The sequence below is a fragment of the Melitaea cinxia genome, chromosome 13, assembly GCF_905220565.1.
Source record: "Melitaea cinxia chromosome 13, ilMelCinx1.1, whole genome shotgun sequence".
Taxonomy (NCBI): domain Eukaryota; kingdom Metazoa; phylum Arthropoda; class Insecta; order Lepidoptera; family Nymphalidae; genus Melitaea; species Melitaea cinxia.
In genome coordinates, this window is record NC_059406.1 from 2,984,742 (window position 1) to 3,000,718 (window position 15,977).

Here is a 15,977-nt window from a genome sequence, read left to right on the forward strand (position 1 = left end):
CTTTCCCTAACGTAACCGACCACTATGTAGGGAAGTTTTTGGAATGACACTCCATGTAGGTAGATGTAGTGCTCTTTTACGGTGTTTAATCGTAAACATAATTGCGAATGGCGAGCCTATGTGGAGAGTTTTAGGAAAAAGTGTAAACAATTTCTCTCATTCTTATACAATGTCAGTTTTACTGTCCAAAATATCTCACCCCGAAATGAGTCTCACTCTAAAATTAATTTATTATGTCTTGCCCCCCTTTAAAACACAAGTTAATAAATGCTTACGGAAAACAAAAAAAAAAAGCTGACATTTAATACCAAAATAAGTCATAACTATTTCAACCATTGCTAAAGTTCATCATCTAAATGCATAAAAACGCCAATACAGTCGTAGTTATAGCAAGTAAAACAGCCTTCAAACAAAATTATATATTAACCGCTGAACCAGTCTGAGGTCATAGAATTGAAGAAGGACGCTGCCCCCGATCGAGCGTTCGCGAAGTTTATCGGCAAGGAACTCGTCATGAGATCAGAAATATCCGATCTTGACTTGTTCGGACTCGCAGATACGGTTTTCTTCTTTACCTGTGAAAAGTAACAACATATGTAGTAAGGAAATATGTAAAAACTTCAATTGCGAAACGTTTGACATTGTAGTCACAACGTTAGGTCTAAAGCTAGTGCCCAATGTCTGTATAGGCCATACAGATATTTGTTATGGTGAGAGGTGTATGTTGTATTTTCGGTTTAGGGACACAAGTTTCCTCGACCCGCTGAGGTCCGTTGTGTGTAAGGCTGTAATTTGTAATTTATTTCCATATAATACTCAAAAATATTGAACTATTCTGTTAATAACATTGTTCTTCTAACTTTTCTGTAATTCCTTCCAAAAGCACCAGCACACAGGGGATGGAGAAGTGAGGTGGAATTCCAATTTAAAATTTAGATTAGGTTGTGATAATTAAAACTTTTGTTATGTTTAGGATTTGACCTGAGACTTGAGTTGTTTGACTTGAGTTGACCTCACAACAATATTTTTTATTCTTGAAAAAAAAAATATTGTGTGATAACTTTTTTTACAAAAAAACACAGTTGTGTATTCAGTGACGGTTAAGAAAAAGGTAATGAAAGTAATTAATAAAAATATTACGAATTCGCTAAACTCCTAATTCACATGAAGGATGTATGTGTGCTTTAGTATTAATAAAAAGCACAAAGGATCAAAATTAGCTCGCGAATGTAAGAAGTTGGTCCCAATGATATTTATACCAATTCAATTGTTGTTAATGTTATTTAATTTAAATAATTCGAACATACACTAAATGAAAATTAGCAGACATGATTTTTGCACACAATTAACAATAATGCGCCGCCAACAACTTTAAAAAGAAGTTGTATAACTCAACATTGACAAACACAGATAACAATTGGAAATCTAAATTCGCTCGTTTAACCTTTTGACCGCCACGCCTCAAAACCATTCCCGTGCCCTGTACGCCAAGGCATAAAATAAACAAAAATACCTACGAAAAAAATAGTGCTGCCAAAAGTCGTTATCGAGTACCACACAGTGACTTGTTTTTGCTGGTTTTTATGCAATAAATGATTACTTATATAATCTAGGAAGGTTTATTTTTTAATATTTTTCTTGTGTTATCTTGCACTCGTTATATATACTTACAACAACATAAATAAAAATCAAACATTACAAAAATAATCGTAGTAAAGCACAACACTCTTTTCTATCGCCATGACGTCATTGTCACGACTGGACGACTACGGCGCAGCTGGCCTACGGTTTTGAAACTCTCTTTAGAGACGTGCCGTGTCGCACGCAAGGAAGCCGCAGGCTATATATCGATTTCGAATCGAATCGATATATACATGAAAAGTAATTTAGAAAAAAATTAACCGAATTCAAATTTGTAATTTTTTAACCGACTTCAAAAAAGGAGGAGGTTACTCAATTCGACCGATTCGATATATATTTTATATTTTTTTATTTATGTTCGGGGATAACTTTTTCGTTTATGAACCGATTTTGATAATTCTCTTTTTGTTGGAAAGAAGATAACCCCGGTGTAGTACCATGCTAAGGAAACCAGGATTTGATAATGAGATCTCGAAAATCTGCATAACTTTTACTGGTTGCATCGATTTTGATGATTTTTAATTTAATCGAAAGCCGATGTTTATCATGTAGTCACGTTTAAATTTCATCCAAACCTGATTACAACTTTTTGATTGATAATGCGTATTTACTTGACTATTTTTTCGTCTACCTACGTTGTATTACTTGTCGATATAATTGAAGTTAGTTTTTTTCGTTTGCCTGCAAACACAATTATTATCTTATTAGATAACAGTTTATTATCTAAGGTTCATTAGAACAGTATTCACTGTGCCCCGTTCCATAGTGCCCCATAAGGCCAACGTTTCAAACGAGTTTTATAAAAAGTTAGGTTAGTTTTTGAACTTTCCACACAATTGTCTCAAATAGACAAAATGATTAAGATTAATGAAAAAAAAAAATATCATTTACCTATTCTTTAAACTTTTTTATTAAAAAGAAAGTACTTTGAAAAGAAATCTCAACTTTTGAACAAGAATTATTGTGTTTGCTCGCAAACGAAAAAAACCGATTTCAATTACATCGACGAGTAATACAACGTAGATCGACGAAAAAATAGTCAAGTAACTACGCGTTATCAAAGATTACTCAAAAAGTAGATATCAGATCTCAATGAAATTTATATGTGACCACATGATAAATATCAGCTTTCGATAAAATTAAAAATTATCAAAATCAGTACACCCAGTAAAAAGTTATTACGGATTTTCAAGTGTCCCTCGATTTCTCTGGGTTCCCATCATCAGATCCTGATTTCCTTATCATGGTACCAAACTAGGGATATCTTCTTCTCCAACAAAAAAAGAATTATCAAAATCGGTACATCCAGAAGAAAGTTATGCGGTATAATACAACGTAGGTCGACGAAAAAAGCGTCAAGTAAAAACGCATTATTAGATATAACTCGAAAAGTAGTTGTTAGATCTCAAATAAATTTAAATGGGACCAAATGACACACACCAGCTTTCGATTAAAAAAAATTGTCGAAATCGGTCCGCACGGTCAAAAGTTCTGAAGTAACATACATTAAAAAAATGCAGTCGAATTGAGAACGTCCTCCTTTTTTGGAAGTCGGTTAAAAATGGAATATTTTTCTATTCACAGTTCCATCGTTGTCACGCCGCCATATTTCACTACGTCCTCGTTTGACACAGGACGCGCTGTAATTGATCGAAGCATGACCACACGAATTAGTGTAGAATTTATATATATATATATATATATATATATATATATATATATATATATATATATATATATATATATATATATTGTGTTTTTTTTATCGACACTGTTTCATAGTGTCCCGTGTTCCATTGTTACCCAACTCAATAGTTGATCCGATGAAGCAAATTAATATAATCGGTGCGGTCGATGCCAGCCTTAGTTTAAAAGAAATATTTACATGCGTTAAATATTTTTTTGCTTAGGTAGCAAATAGTACTAAAACAGTATTGAGTAAGTAGCAATATTACAAATCAAATATTTCACGACACACGACACGACATGGGTCTCAGAAAAAAGCTTTTATGAGAGTGGGGGTTAGAGATGATATTGATGCTGCCAGATGATTTTGAGAATGAGAAAGAAAATCGTAACTTTGCTCTTAACCTTAGATAAAAAAAATGAAAAAAATAAAAAAATAATTATTGGTAATTGTATATTATTAAAATCATCGACGCCTTCCAAAATGCGACGATGTTCTAAGGTATCGCTCGTTTTGAACTTCACTAGTTTTCTCGCTATTCGCTTATGACGTCATCAGCGTGTCGTCTATACTTGACAACGGCGTGTAGAGAACGGATTAATGACTACGCGCTAGAGATGCGCCAGATTTGAGATATCAGATTTATTATGGCGATTTGATTGATTTTAGTTTATTTGATTTGATAGATAGTTTTATGTTTTTTATCTTTTGTTTTATTCAAATATCAAATTATTTATAGAAAATGTAACAAGTTTGAGTTGAATTTTGAATAGCTAATTGCAAAAATGACTAGTAATTATGATTTTTTTTAAAGTGCAATAAAGAATATATAAATCATCTATACCATTTTGACTAGCCCGTTGGCGCAGTTTGTAGTGACTACAGGTCAGCAGGTGCTTTCTGCTCCGGAGGTTATGGGTTTGATTCCCACCCCGAGTCTGGGTATAATATATATTTATTTATATGTGTATTATTTATATGTATGCTTATCAAAAAAAAATATAGCTATACCAGTCAGCTGTTACCTATAACACAAGCATTAAGTTGCTTACTTTAGGAACAGAATGATGACCGTGTGTGTATGTTGTAAATATTTATTTATTTATTATTTATTTATACCTCTTGCGTCACATCCCTAGCGGTCAACTATAGACGACTTCGGCGTTCGGGACATATCATTTACGTGGAATAAGAATGCATGTTTTTATTTCAATGTTTCTCAGTACGTGTAGCTCTAAAAGACTTGTTTTTTATACTCAAATGTTGCGTTGATATTCTATTTTCATAAATGTTGAATTAAAATACTAGAAACATTTTTTTAATAATTTTATTTAATATTTTTGTGGTCCGGGTTTTTTGTCACCTATAGACGTCGCTGGCGCACAGGACTCGCGAGCCCTTGTCAAGTATAGGTGACTACGGCGGTCAAAAGGTTAATAAAAGTGTATCATGCCCGTTGCATCTATAATAGCTTACTTGCAGTCTTTTTGTACCAGGTGTTTTGAACATTTTTGCATTAAATTTATAAGGTGTAAATAACCTGTTCTTTTATTTAATTTAGGTTGGGTTTTTTTATCTATAAGAGCAGGTTTTTGTATCAGCTTGTCATATTAATACATTTTAAAGAAGTATAAATTTAGATAATTGTTGATATTGAAACATAAAGAATTTGATATGATAACAGCGTCATAGGATACTTAATTTCAAGTTTTTAACCCCATCTAACGTGATATACTTATTGCCTACTTTAACAATAATTTATAATGAGTATAATATGGTCCTAATTGTTATTAAATAAGTAATTAATTAACAGCATATCAGTATTTTTAGTATTATCTAAGACTGTTAGAACTCTCCAACACACACGCACACATATTTACCATGTAATCATAGAATGTAGATTTCAAACGTTGAATCATTCTGTACAAACGTCAAAAATCAAAATATATAAATAGTAACATTATAAATATTATATAAAGTTTAAAATAAATAGATGTATTATCAGACCATTCAGATAAGGCAACGTTACATCACAAGTGTCCGATAACGCTATCAATATCTATAATATCTATAATATATATAAAAGCGAAAGGTCACTCACTCATCACGAAATCTCAGAAACTATAATACCTACAAACTTGGAATTTGGCAGATAGGCTCCTTATAGGGCATAGACATTCGCTAAGAACGGGTTTTACAAAATTCGACCCCTAAGGGGGTAAAACGGGGGTTGGAAGTTTGTATGAAAGTCCTATGTTTTTGAAGTAAGAGACGAAATTTAAAATATATGCTCTATAGATAGTGTGAAGGTGTCCAAATAATGTATCTTTAGAAATCAACTCCCTTTTGGGGTTAAAACGGGGGATGGTAGGTTTACTCACTTATTCACGAAATTTCCGGAACTATAACACTTACAAACTTGGGACTTGGCAGATAGGCTCCTTATGGGACGTAAACATTCGTTAAGAACGGGTTTTACGAAACTCGACCCCTAAAGGGTTAAGGAGGGGTGGAAGTTGGTATAAAAGTCCTATGTTTTTGAAGTAAGACTTGAAATTTAAAATATAAGCTCTTTAGATGATGAGAATATGTCCAAAGAATGTACCTTTAGCAATCAACTCCTTTTTGGGTTTAAAACGGGGGATGGTAGGTTGACTCCCTCATCACGAAATCTCCGAAACTATAACAGCTACAAACTTGAAATTTGGCAGGTAGGTTCCTTATAGGGCGTAAACATCCGGTAAGAGCTGATTTTACGAAACTCGACCCGTAAGGGAATAAAACCGGGGTTGGAAGGTTGTATGAAAGTCCTATGTTTTTGAAGTTAGAGACTTGAAATTTAATATGTATGCTCTATAGATGGTAGAAAGGTGACCAAATAATGTATCTTTAGAAATCGACTCCCTTTTGGAGTTAAAACGGGGGATGGTAGGTTGACTCACTCATCACGAAATCTCCGAAACTATGACAGCTGCAAGCTTGAAATTTGGCAGGTAGATTCCTTATAGGACGTAGACATCCGCTAAGAACTGATTTTACGAAAATCGACCCCTTAGGGGATAAAAACGGGGGTCGGAAGTTTGTATGAAAGTCTTATGTTTTTGAAGTAAGAGACTTGAAATTGAAAATATATGCTCTATAGATGGTAAGGAGGTGTCCAAATAATGCATCGTATATATATATATAAAAGAGAAAGGTCACTAACTCACTCATCACGAGAACTCAAAAACTGCTGGATGGTCTATCCATCCAGGTTGGACAAAGATAAAATTTGGCTGGGAGGTAGATTATAGTTAGCAGACGTCCGCTAAGAACGGATTTTACGATATTCCACCGCTAAGGGGGTTTAATTTGGGTTGATAGTTTGTATGAAACATATACAGCCTGAAAATAAAATTTGGTGTATAGAGAGGTTTTATAAAAATACCTATTAAATTATACTAAATTGTGCCTTTTAAAAAGTTACTTAGTTTGATAAGCATTTCAAGTGACTGAAATAAAAAAATAATTTGCATTAAAGCAAGTAATGCATATCTTCATAACCACGCGGACGTAGTCGCGGGCAACAGTTAGTGTATTATAAAACAAAGTCCCCAAAAGTGTATGTGATCGAATCGCTCAAAATCTAATGAACGAATTTTTATGCGGTTTCACCATTGGAGAGAGGGCTCCACCATTGGCAAGAGGAAGGTTTACGGAACGGCTTAGCCGATTTTGATGAGTTTCACTGGAAGTTTGCCGGGAAAACATTGCGACACACTAATTTCAACGCGGGCGAAGCCGCGGGCACAGCTAGTATATATATATTTATAAATATATACGGTCGAATTGAGTAACCACCTCCTTTTTTGAAGTCGGTTAAAAAATCAATGACGACGAATCTAATAACACTACTTATAAATTAAATGGAAAACCAAATTTTTGCATGTTTATTGATAGTATTATTAAGTTCCCGACATTTCGACTATTAAAAGGGATGTGGTCAAGGTTACACTCAAAATGACCAATACAAATGTACGTTACATTTGTATTGGTCATTTTGACGTGGCTGATACCACTCAACAGAATCATTTATTAACCGATTTTAAAAAAGAGATGGTTCTCAAAACGGCTGTATTTTGATGATTCTTTATTTTTTAATCGAAAGCTGGTGCTTGTTACATGGTCACATTTAAATTTGATTGATATCTGACAAGTACTTTTTGATTTATCTCTAATACGTTGTCTACCAACGTTGTATTAACTGTACGTGTTATTGAAGTCGGTTCTTTTTTCATTTGCGAACAAATAATTAGACCATATTACATCGATTACGTCACACGATGGAGTATCATATCATTATACATGTATAAATATTTCAAAACCTACCTGTTTCTCCTGTTTCTTGTGAACACTAGCCGGGGTAGCGACAGGCAGTATTGAGAACCAGTGGGTGTCGACTGCTGCCAGTAGTGTTGCGGCCTTGTCTCCGCTACCGCCGGATAGTACCGGTTTAGTTCCGATTATACCGGTTAACTGGCCGTGATGGAGGATCAGACTACCTAATAATGTCTGAAAGTTAAATGATGAATTTGTTATGCTTGTAAGCTTTTAATTATTACGCTATAACGTTTTCATTTATTTTAGGTGTCGTCCATCAATTACAGGATTTTAGCAACTTTTTAAACCCCTTAGTGATATGTGGTGGGGTTTTAGCACAAAAATCACGTGTATTATTGTAATATTCAGAATATTATCTTTATATACATATAATCTGATTGAATTTAGGAATATTACACATTTTCTAGGCAGAAATCAAGGTTACAGGGTTTTAATGGTTTGTTTCAGCCACTTTTCCTCTGCTTGTAATGATTCGTGATGTTTTTCCGAAAGCGACGGAATGGACAAACTTTTTATTTTTTTTACGGCGTTTAAATTTGGATATTGCTATGTCGTAATTTTGTATCATAAGTCATAATTATTATTACATAGTGTGTGTTAAATAATAATTATTATGACTTTATAATACAAAGTACTTTACAAATACTATAATGTAAAGTTCCTTTCTATATTTTGTGATTGAGCACAAAAAAAAATATATGAAAAAGTGTTTCTTGAACAACGTACACACAACAAACACACGCACACACAAACAACCGACGTTTACAAAAACATATACAAACCTGAACTCTTTGAACCGATCTCTTCAAATTAGTTTGTATATATGGATAGAAAACATCATAGTCGAAGGGGTCTATTTTCTGCCTCAGAAACTCACATATGTCGTGAGACATATCCATTGCCTTCTTATTCTCTCTTGGAACCATCAGTAACGTCAAATGTCTTACATCCATTAGGAGTTGAAGCGCACACCTCTGATTTATATCTTTCTCTTTTTCTCTTATGACTTTATTGTAATGTGCGAGTGTGATAGATATAGTGTTCTCTATGAAGGTTGTGTGTATTTCTGATGGTAATGTATGAGGGACCACTTCGTCTAGTATTCGGCTAATTGCGTAGAGGTATTCTTGTAGTTTTAACGAAGGACAAGCCGGTACTTTGATTGTTGATTCTATTGCATTGCCTTCTTCGTCCTTCTCTTCAATTTTTATCACATCCCATTGCTAAAAATTTTATTCTTTTATTATAATAATATAATGAAAGCTTAAAATATTATATAAAATGTATCAGAAAGACAACTTCTTAATTTTTTTTTAATACATTTCCTATCTTTGATAAAACATTTCTTTATATAGTTGTCATTAAGCATTTTTTATTTATATAGAACTTATTTTGTAATATCCTTCTATAAAAATTTTAATACGGCATTATTTTTTTAAGGATTGCAGCGCATTAGCTTCATTTTTCATAATAAATTAATTTTCTAAAATGTCTTAGGTTATGTCAAACTTTACAAAATAAAATTAACAAAAAAAAACAAAGTTCTCCTACCATCATCAAATAATCGATATTCGCTTCCAATGTAAACTCCTGAGGCAAATCTTGGGTCAAATTCCGTATCTTCGAATCAACTAAATCCAGCCATTTCCCCCAACAAAACAGATAATTCTGCTTCAAAACTCCACAAATATTATTCCAACTCTTCAAACCATCTTCATTTACAGTTAAAACTGTTTTATATTCCTCATTAATGTAACATTTACGTAAGTTGTGTATGAGGACAGTTATTGCTTGAACGAATCTCGCCGTGTATATAGCTGTTGTTTTCCTCTGTAATTCTGTTGATTGAAGCGTTTGTTCCTCGAAGCACGCTTTTATATATTGTAGCATGCTGTTGATAATTATATTTTATGTAAATTTTAAAATTACTATTTAATTATTAATCAAATACTTCAACAAAAATATGAGATTAGGAATTAGATTAGAAAAAATTAATTTGCGTACAAATAATTGGTGAATACAGTAAACCATTTATCCCACGCTTATTGTTCATATTTTGTCTTTGGTTATTTTAATGTATAACGTTACAATTTTGCTCTTTTAATCTAAGATTTTTTTTTAAATAAATAGTTGAGACTGACAACAGGTATTCTTACAGATGACGATACGTTTTTTTTTTGGCTAAAACTATACTTTTAACACTAACATATTACTTTTAAGCAAATTCTTTAAATTTCTACAATACCTTTTAGCGATAAGACCGCCTTTGTACACTGTTTTTTTTTTTTTTTTGTAATATGTTATTGTGTTGATTGTTATTGTGTACAATAAAGAGTATCTATCTATCTACCTTTGTATGTGTCTGTCGGATGCATCTCTTAAATATTCCTCAATTTCGCTTCTGTCAATATAAACTTGATCCAAATCTTCATCATAGTCGTACACGTAAAGCTTATCTTTTACGAGCTTTTTATCTTTGTACAAATATTCTTTTAAATCATCTAAAAGTTTCTGAAGTTCATCGTCCAATGTTTGGCAGAGTTTCTCTAAATTTGGTGTGAAGCCACGGTCTTGGCGCGACATTCCTTTGGAAATAAATTTAAATTAAAAATCTGTTTCAAACAAGCCGAGTATGGTAGTATAAGTCAGTTGCGTGCTAAAATTCAAGCTAGAATATTTTGGATTTTAAGTGTTTATTAGCTTATTTTCGAAATTCGCTTGATGGCATAAAAAGCATTTTGAAGAAAGGCAAAAAGCCTCGTTTCGGCAGAAAATGAGAACTGATACTTTTCAATCTATAATTGATAACTGTAATGCTCAATTTATAACCTTCGCCCTACATTGAGACATTTACGAGCTATTTAAAAAGATATGGACTCATCTATATGAAACTAATAACTCATATTTAATAAATAACAGACAATTATGCTCTTGCACCGGGGAAATTTCTTAAAATTAATTTTCTTAACACAAAATACAATGCATTGTATATTATAGCAGAAAATCAGGCCCATGTACTAGAGAAACCCGCGGTAATTATCGTAAACTTAAGTTTATCTTTAATTTATTAATGTGTCAAATAAATCCAATGTACCTTTCATCAAACCATTCATAACTCTAACAACTTCACTCCTGGACTCAATAACCGTATCGCCTATAAGATCCTTCCACACGAACCAATTGATATCCCCCTCTTTTTCAACCTCGCCGTCTGAAGACACCCTTATTAAGTCCACTAACAGCTGAGTCTTAAAAGAATCATAGATTTTCTGCCATCGATTGTCTATGATCGCTTTGACACGGGATGTCAGTAAGGGTTGGAAGTAATGACACCATACATGTACTTCCGGAATGTCTAAGGATTGGCATATCGAACTCCAGTTTGGTGGGGATTCTGAAATAAAGTTGAATTGAATTGGTAATGTAATTATCTAGCCAACCTACAGTGGGGAAAAAATGAACTCAGTAGTAGGACGGTACAAATTATGAATTAAAAAATGTTATACAACAAAATTTGGCAAGGCTTTAGATTAAGAATCGTCATTATGAAGTTAGATAGGTTGGGATCTTTTTTTTTTTTTTGTAACGAAATTATGTCGATAAACGGTCAAATTTTGAGCTTAGATATTTCGACGGTTCTTAATCTAAAGCCTTACCCAAAATTTTTAACATTAGATATATTTACCAATTTTGAAGGTCTCTTGACGTATTTCGTGTAACACTTTCACTCTTGTGATGTTCTGCAATAGTGCTTGAACATTTTCATTGATAAATGTTTTAACCCAAACACTCCACTTTTGTACCGAGCCTGTTATTTCGCTTTTCGCTAGTGGCTGTAGTTCTTTGTTTGATGATAACCTTGACAAATAAGTAACAATTTATATCAGCAACGCTTCAGAAATCCAGGGACACTTTTAACTCTAATTTTAACTTTTATTTTACCATATTTGGTGCAAAAAAAGTTTACGTATCAAATATAACGGAAATTTTTTATTTAAAACTAAACATGAACTTTTTGTATCCAACAAGGAAATAAACAAGAGAAAAAAAAAACTATTTAATAATTTAATATATAAACCATTATATACTCAACTTTAGCCCTAATTAAGTATCAAAAATCAATAATCGCCATTGTCTTACCTGTAACTCGTTACAGCCGAAGGCAATAATTTTAAAGCCGCGGGATCACTGAATTGAACCAATTCGAGCAAAGGTTGTGAATTTGATTTAAATAGTTCATTAAGTTTCACCAACACTACCCCTCCTTCATTTTCTATAATGTTTTCAAATAAAAATAAAAGAATTTAATAATTAAAATAATTAAATTTTCTACAAAATATGGTTATATTTTGCTTTAATTATGTAGGTGTATAATGTATTTGTATGTATTTGTGTGTGTGTATGAATATATATAATATATACTTATGTTTATGTCTGATAGTATATATTTTGCGCCCCTATCCCAACTAACAATCAATTCTAGTCCTCTGCCCAAAGGTTGCCTGGAATAAATCGCTGCTTTAGCGATAAGGCCGCCTGTTGCAACTAATGCAACTTTATTATTTTTGTTTACTTAATTCAATATTTGTTACTTCTGTGTTGGTGTGAAAAAAAAGTGTAAATAAATAACCAAATAATTATAAATATATTTGTATTTGTGCTCATAAACAAAAAAAAATTGACTTCATGTTATATCAACACGGGAATTCAAAAAAAATAATAATTGCACATTATCAGCAGATAATTTAAAATGTACTCATCTATCTCTATAAAATTTAAATGGAAGTACGTAACAATCAACAGCTATCGATTAAGAAAATTAAAAATCACCAAAATCGGTACATCAGTAAATTTATCAAGTAACACAAAATACAGTCAAATTTTGAATATTTTCCTCTTTTTGAAGTCGGTTAATAACTAGCATATAAGTTCAAAATTGACTCACCCACAAAACAAGCATAGACAAGTTCCACAGTCTTTAAAACAATTTTTACACCATTGACGATTTTCTTTTTAATCTGTGCTTTGACATCGCCTTCTAGTATCTGTGCAAGGTCGAACTGTAATGTTGATTTGAGACTGCTATTACTGTGGAGGCCAATGAGTGTGTTCAGTAATTGTACCATTGTTTGGGAATCTAGTAAATATAGTCCAACTAGGCAGGAACAGGCAACCTAGAATATAAAAAAATATATATACATATGTTTACAATCTATGTATGATTTATGATCACAGTCATAGTCTTTATAATTACAATAAATTAACTTTTTTTTAATATATTTAAGAATATCATATTTATTTTAAAACTATTACCACAGACAATTTTCAAAATTTTCTTCTAAACAAGACAAAGACAACTAGTAAAAAAATTTTTTAAACTGCTTTTTATCATGACAGTTTTTGATGATTTTACCATGTTCACTATACATCAAAATTACATATTCTGCAATTAACATTATATACACATTAATATGAGAAATATATTAATGTGTATATTATATATATGTGCTGTTGACATACAAATCTCTCGACATACTAAAATTAGAAATGAATATGTAAAATAAATTATATGAGTATGTTAATATTTTTAGTGTTTAGATAGACTTACCTCAACACTAATATCTACATCTTGCAACCTTTGCCCACACATGTCTACAATAGTCTGGCTAAGGTTAGACACTGAGTGCCATTGTTGTTGAACTAGCCTCTGCAATGATTGCATTCCTGGCTTTACATTTTTACCGCCAATATGAAGTTTCAAACCTTGAATTATAATGTATTACATAGTTATTATACATTTTTAACACAAAAAAAAAGTTAATTACAAGATAGCACATATATATATTATTTTTTGTTTATTTTAAAAATTATATATATGTCGGAAGTAAGAGGAGGTCAGACTGGTTAATTTCAATATGAGGAAACAAAAGATAGTTATAAGTTAACGGGGAGGGGGCCGAACTTCTTATTCGATGCATTCACCATGCGGGTGCCGAGTCCATCGTGTGGCAGAGGGAGTAACTCAGAGCAGTGCCTGGGACTTGTGACCTAGGTGTAGGTTTAAGGAGGCCCTCTTTGAGATACGTATCAACACTCACCTTCAGTGCTCGAGCACAAATTAATTATTAAAAGAGTCTAGGTTAAGCTACTAGCAGGACAACAAGTGCATCGTACCAAGCCAGAGCCAAGCCTACTTTAGCCGAGGTAGCACCGTTCGTTTTATACTCCTCATAATAATTCGAGTAATATAATGAATGAGGGTAGGTGACTATCAAACGATGTGCTAGGTGGCGTGATCGTTGCATCTGTTGTTTATAAATTCCTTTCTAATTGCGTATGACAGCGCTAGTGCCGACATATATATATATATAATTTTCATAATAAACAAAAAATAAACAAAGCAAGAATAGAACAAAAATAGTAAGTATAGTGCACAGTGATATTGTTAAGCCACGTAACTTATCTAAAATAACAGTACACAACAGTTTATTATAATTATGTATTATTTCTCTTCTAGATTTTAGTTTACAATTTTAAATTTGGCTTTTCAATTATTTGGTGATATTAAAAACAAAACAATACCTGTATTTATATGTCTAGCCATAATAAACAACTGAGCGGCTTTCACAAAATCATTAGCATGTATGCACTTCCAAATTTTTTCTGGTATTTCCATCAACAGTTTTATTTGAACTGATATGGAATGTACAGGATCTGCAGTGGCCTGAAAACTAAATTTTTGAACATAGAAATACTTTTTACATTTTTGTAATACCTATTATGGAAAATTAAGATTGAACTATAAATTAGTAATTTTAAACATGATTTTACTTTTATATAAATAATTATAGTAAGTCTGAAAAAGAACACAAACAACTTTTGTTTGATTAAAATAATGTTGTTTAGCATTTTATGTTTTATAATACTCTATAGCAAAAATATAAGTAATAATATAAAAGTTAAGTGCATCACAATTTACCTCTGATTCTGGATACTTCTTTCATCTATCTTGAATCCCACTAAATGCGTGTCGTGTAGGTTCTTACAAGCTACCATCATTTCATTTATGTGTTTTAAAGTACTACTTGAAGTTTCTCTCATTTCCTCTATTGTATCTGCCGCATGGATCAGGTCTCTGTATCTTTCTCTGTTTAGAATAATAATAATATAACAAATATTGTAAATTTGTTAATATGATGTACTCAAGATTCTAACAAAGTTTAATCAGAGACCACTTATGAACAAACATAGGTACAAAAAAATCAACTCTTGACACTCAACAACCCCCAGCAAAACAAAATATATTGTACATAGCTATTAACAGTTCTAGCACAAACACACACACTCAGACTATGCCTAACTTCTGTATGGCCTTTATAAACAATTGTCATGTGCAGATAAGAAACCCTTGATTGCAAGGACATCTTGATTGGAGGTCATTTATAAGCTAACTGAGCTAGCTCAGATTTAAGGCTTTAAGTAAACGAAGATTGCTGAGCACTATACGTATTATTGTAAACCTATATAATAATAAACAGAATATAATTTTAGGAAACTTGTTAAATATCTGAATATTACTTCAGAACGATGATTTGATTTTGTTGTGATATTTTGAACTTAAAATATATTAGTACAAGTATTTAATTTATTATATATTACTCTTACCCAACCATAGCTCGTAATTCTTCTCTTTTTCTTTCTATTTCATACTGGAGTTTTTTCTGTACCTGATCTATCTCATTTATGGAATAAGTTTGAAAGAGTTGATCTGGAACTATGTCCAGTAAGTTCGGTTGCTCCATCGTTATGTATCGTTCATTTAATATTAAATATTTTATTCAGTAAAAATGTTTATTGCTAAAATTAAACAGCCGATTTCGATCTGTCGTTTATAAATCTGTTACGTCAAATCAGTGCGTCAAATCGTCAACAATAAACTGTCAACTCTCAGTATTAAGTGTCACTGTCTAACCAGGGTTGGTAAAATGGTAACATTACTAATTACCATTATAAAATACCTGTGTGGCTACGGTAGTAAAGAATATAGCCATTCCCTCTCTTCCCGTGGGTGTCGTAAGAGGCGACTAAGGGATAACACAGTTCCTCTTCTACCTTGGAACTTATAAAGCCGACCGGTGCCGGGATAGCCATCTAATTTCTGGTTTTGAAATACACAGGCCGAAGACAGGCAGCAGCATCTTCGGTGCGACAAAGCCAGCCTGCGCAGCGTGGTGACTATGGGCAACACACATGAGTTCACGCCATTTTT

The 15,977-nt window shown here is 32.4% G+C and overlaps 1 protein-coding gene across 1 annotated transcript; it reads right to left on the reverse strand.

Annotated features, from left to right (window-relative positions):
* Positions 1-276: 276 nt before the first annotated feature.
* On the reverse strand, positions 277-15,636 carry LOC123659005 (conserved oligomeric Golgi complex subunit 1). The gene is made up of 13 exons (XM_045594287.1): positions 15,374-15,636; positions 14,688-14,855; positions 14,291-14,439; positions 13,317-13,471; positions 12,654-12,882; positions 11,849-11,981; positions 11,394-11,566; positions 10,803-11,102; positions 10,059-10,293; positions 9,260-9,599; positions 8,491-8,931; positions 7,697-7,879; positions 277-575 (listed from the first exon to the last, which is right to left on the reverse strand). The coding sequence occupies exons 1-13, from the start codon at positions 15,508-15,510 to the stop codon at positions 423-425; spliced, it is 2,796 nt and encodes a 931-aa protein (XP_045450243.1). The 5' UTR covers positions 15,511-15,636; the 3' UTR covers positions 277-422.
* Between the last annotated feature and the right edge of the window lie 341 nt (positions 15,637-15,977).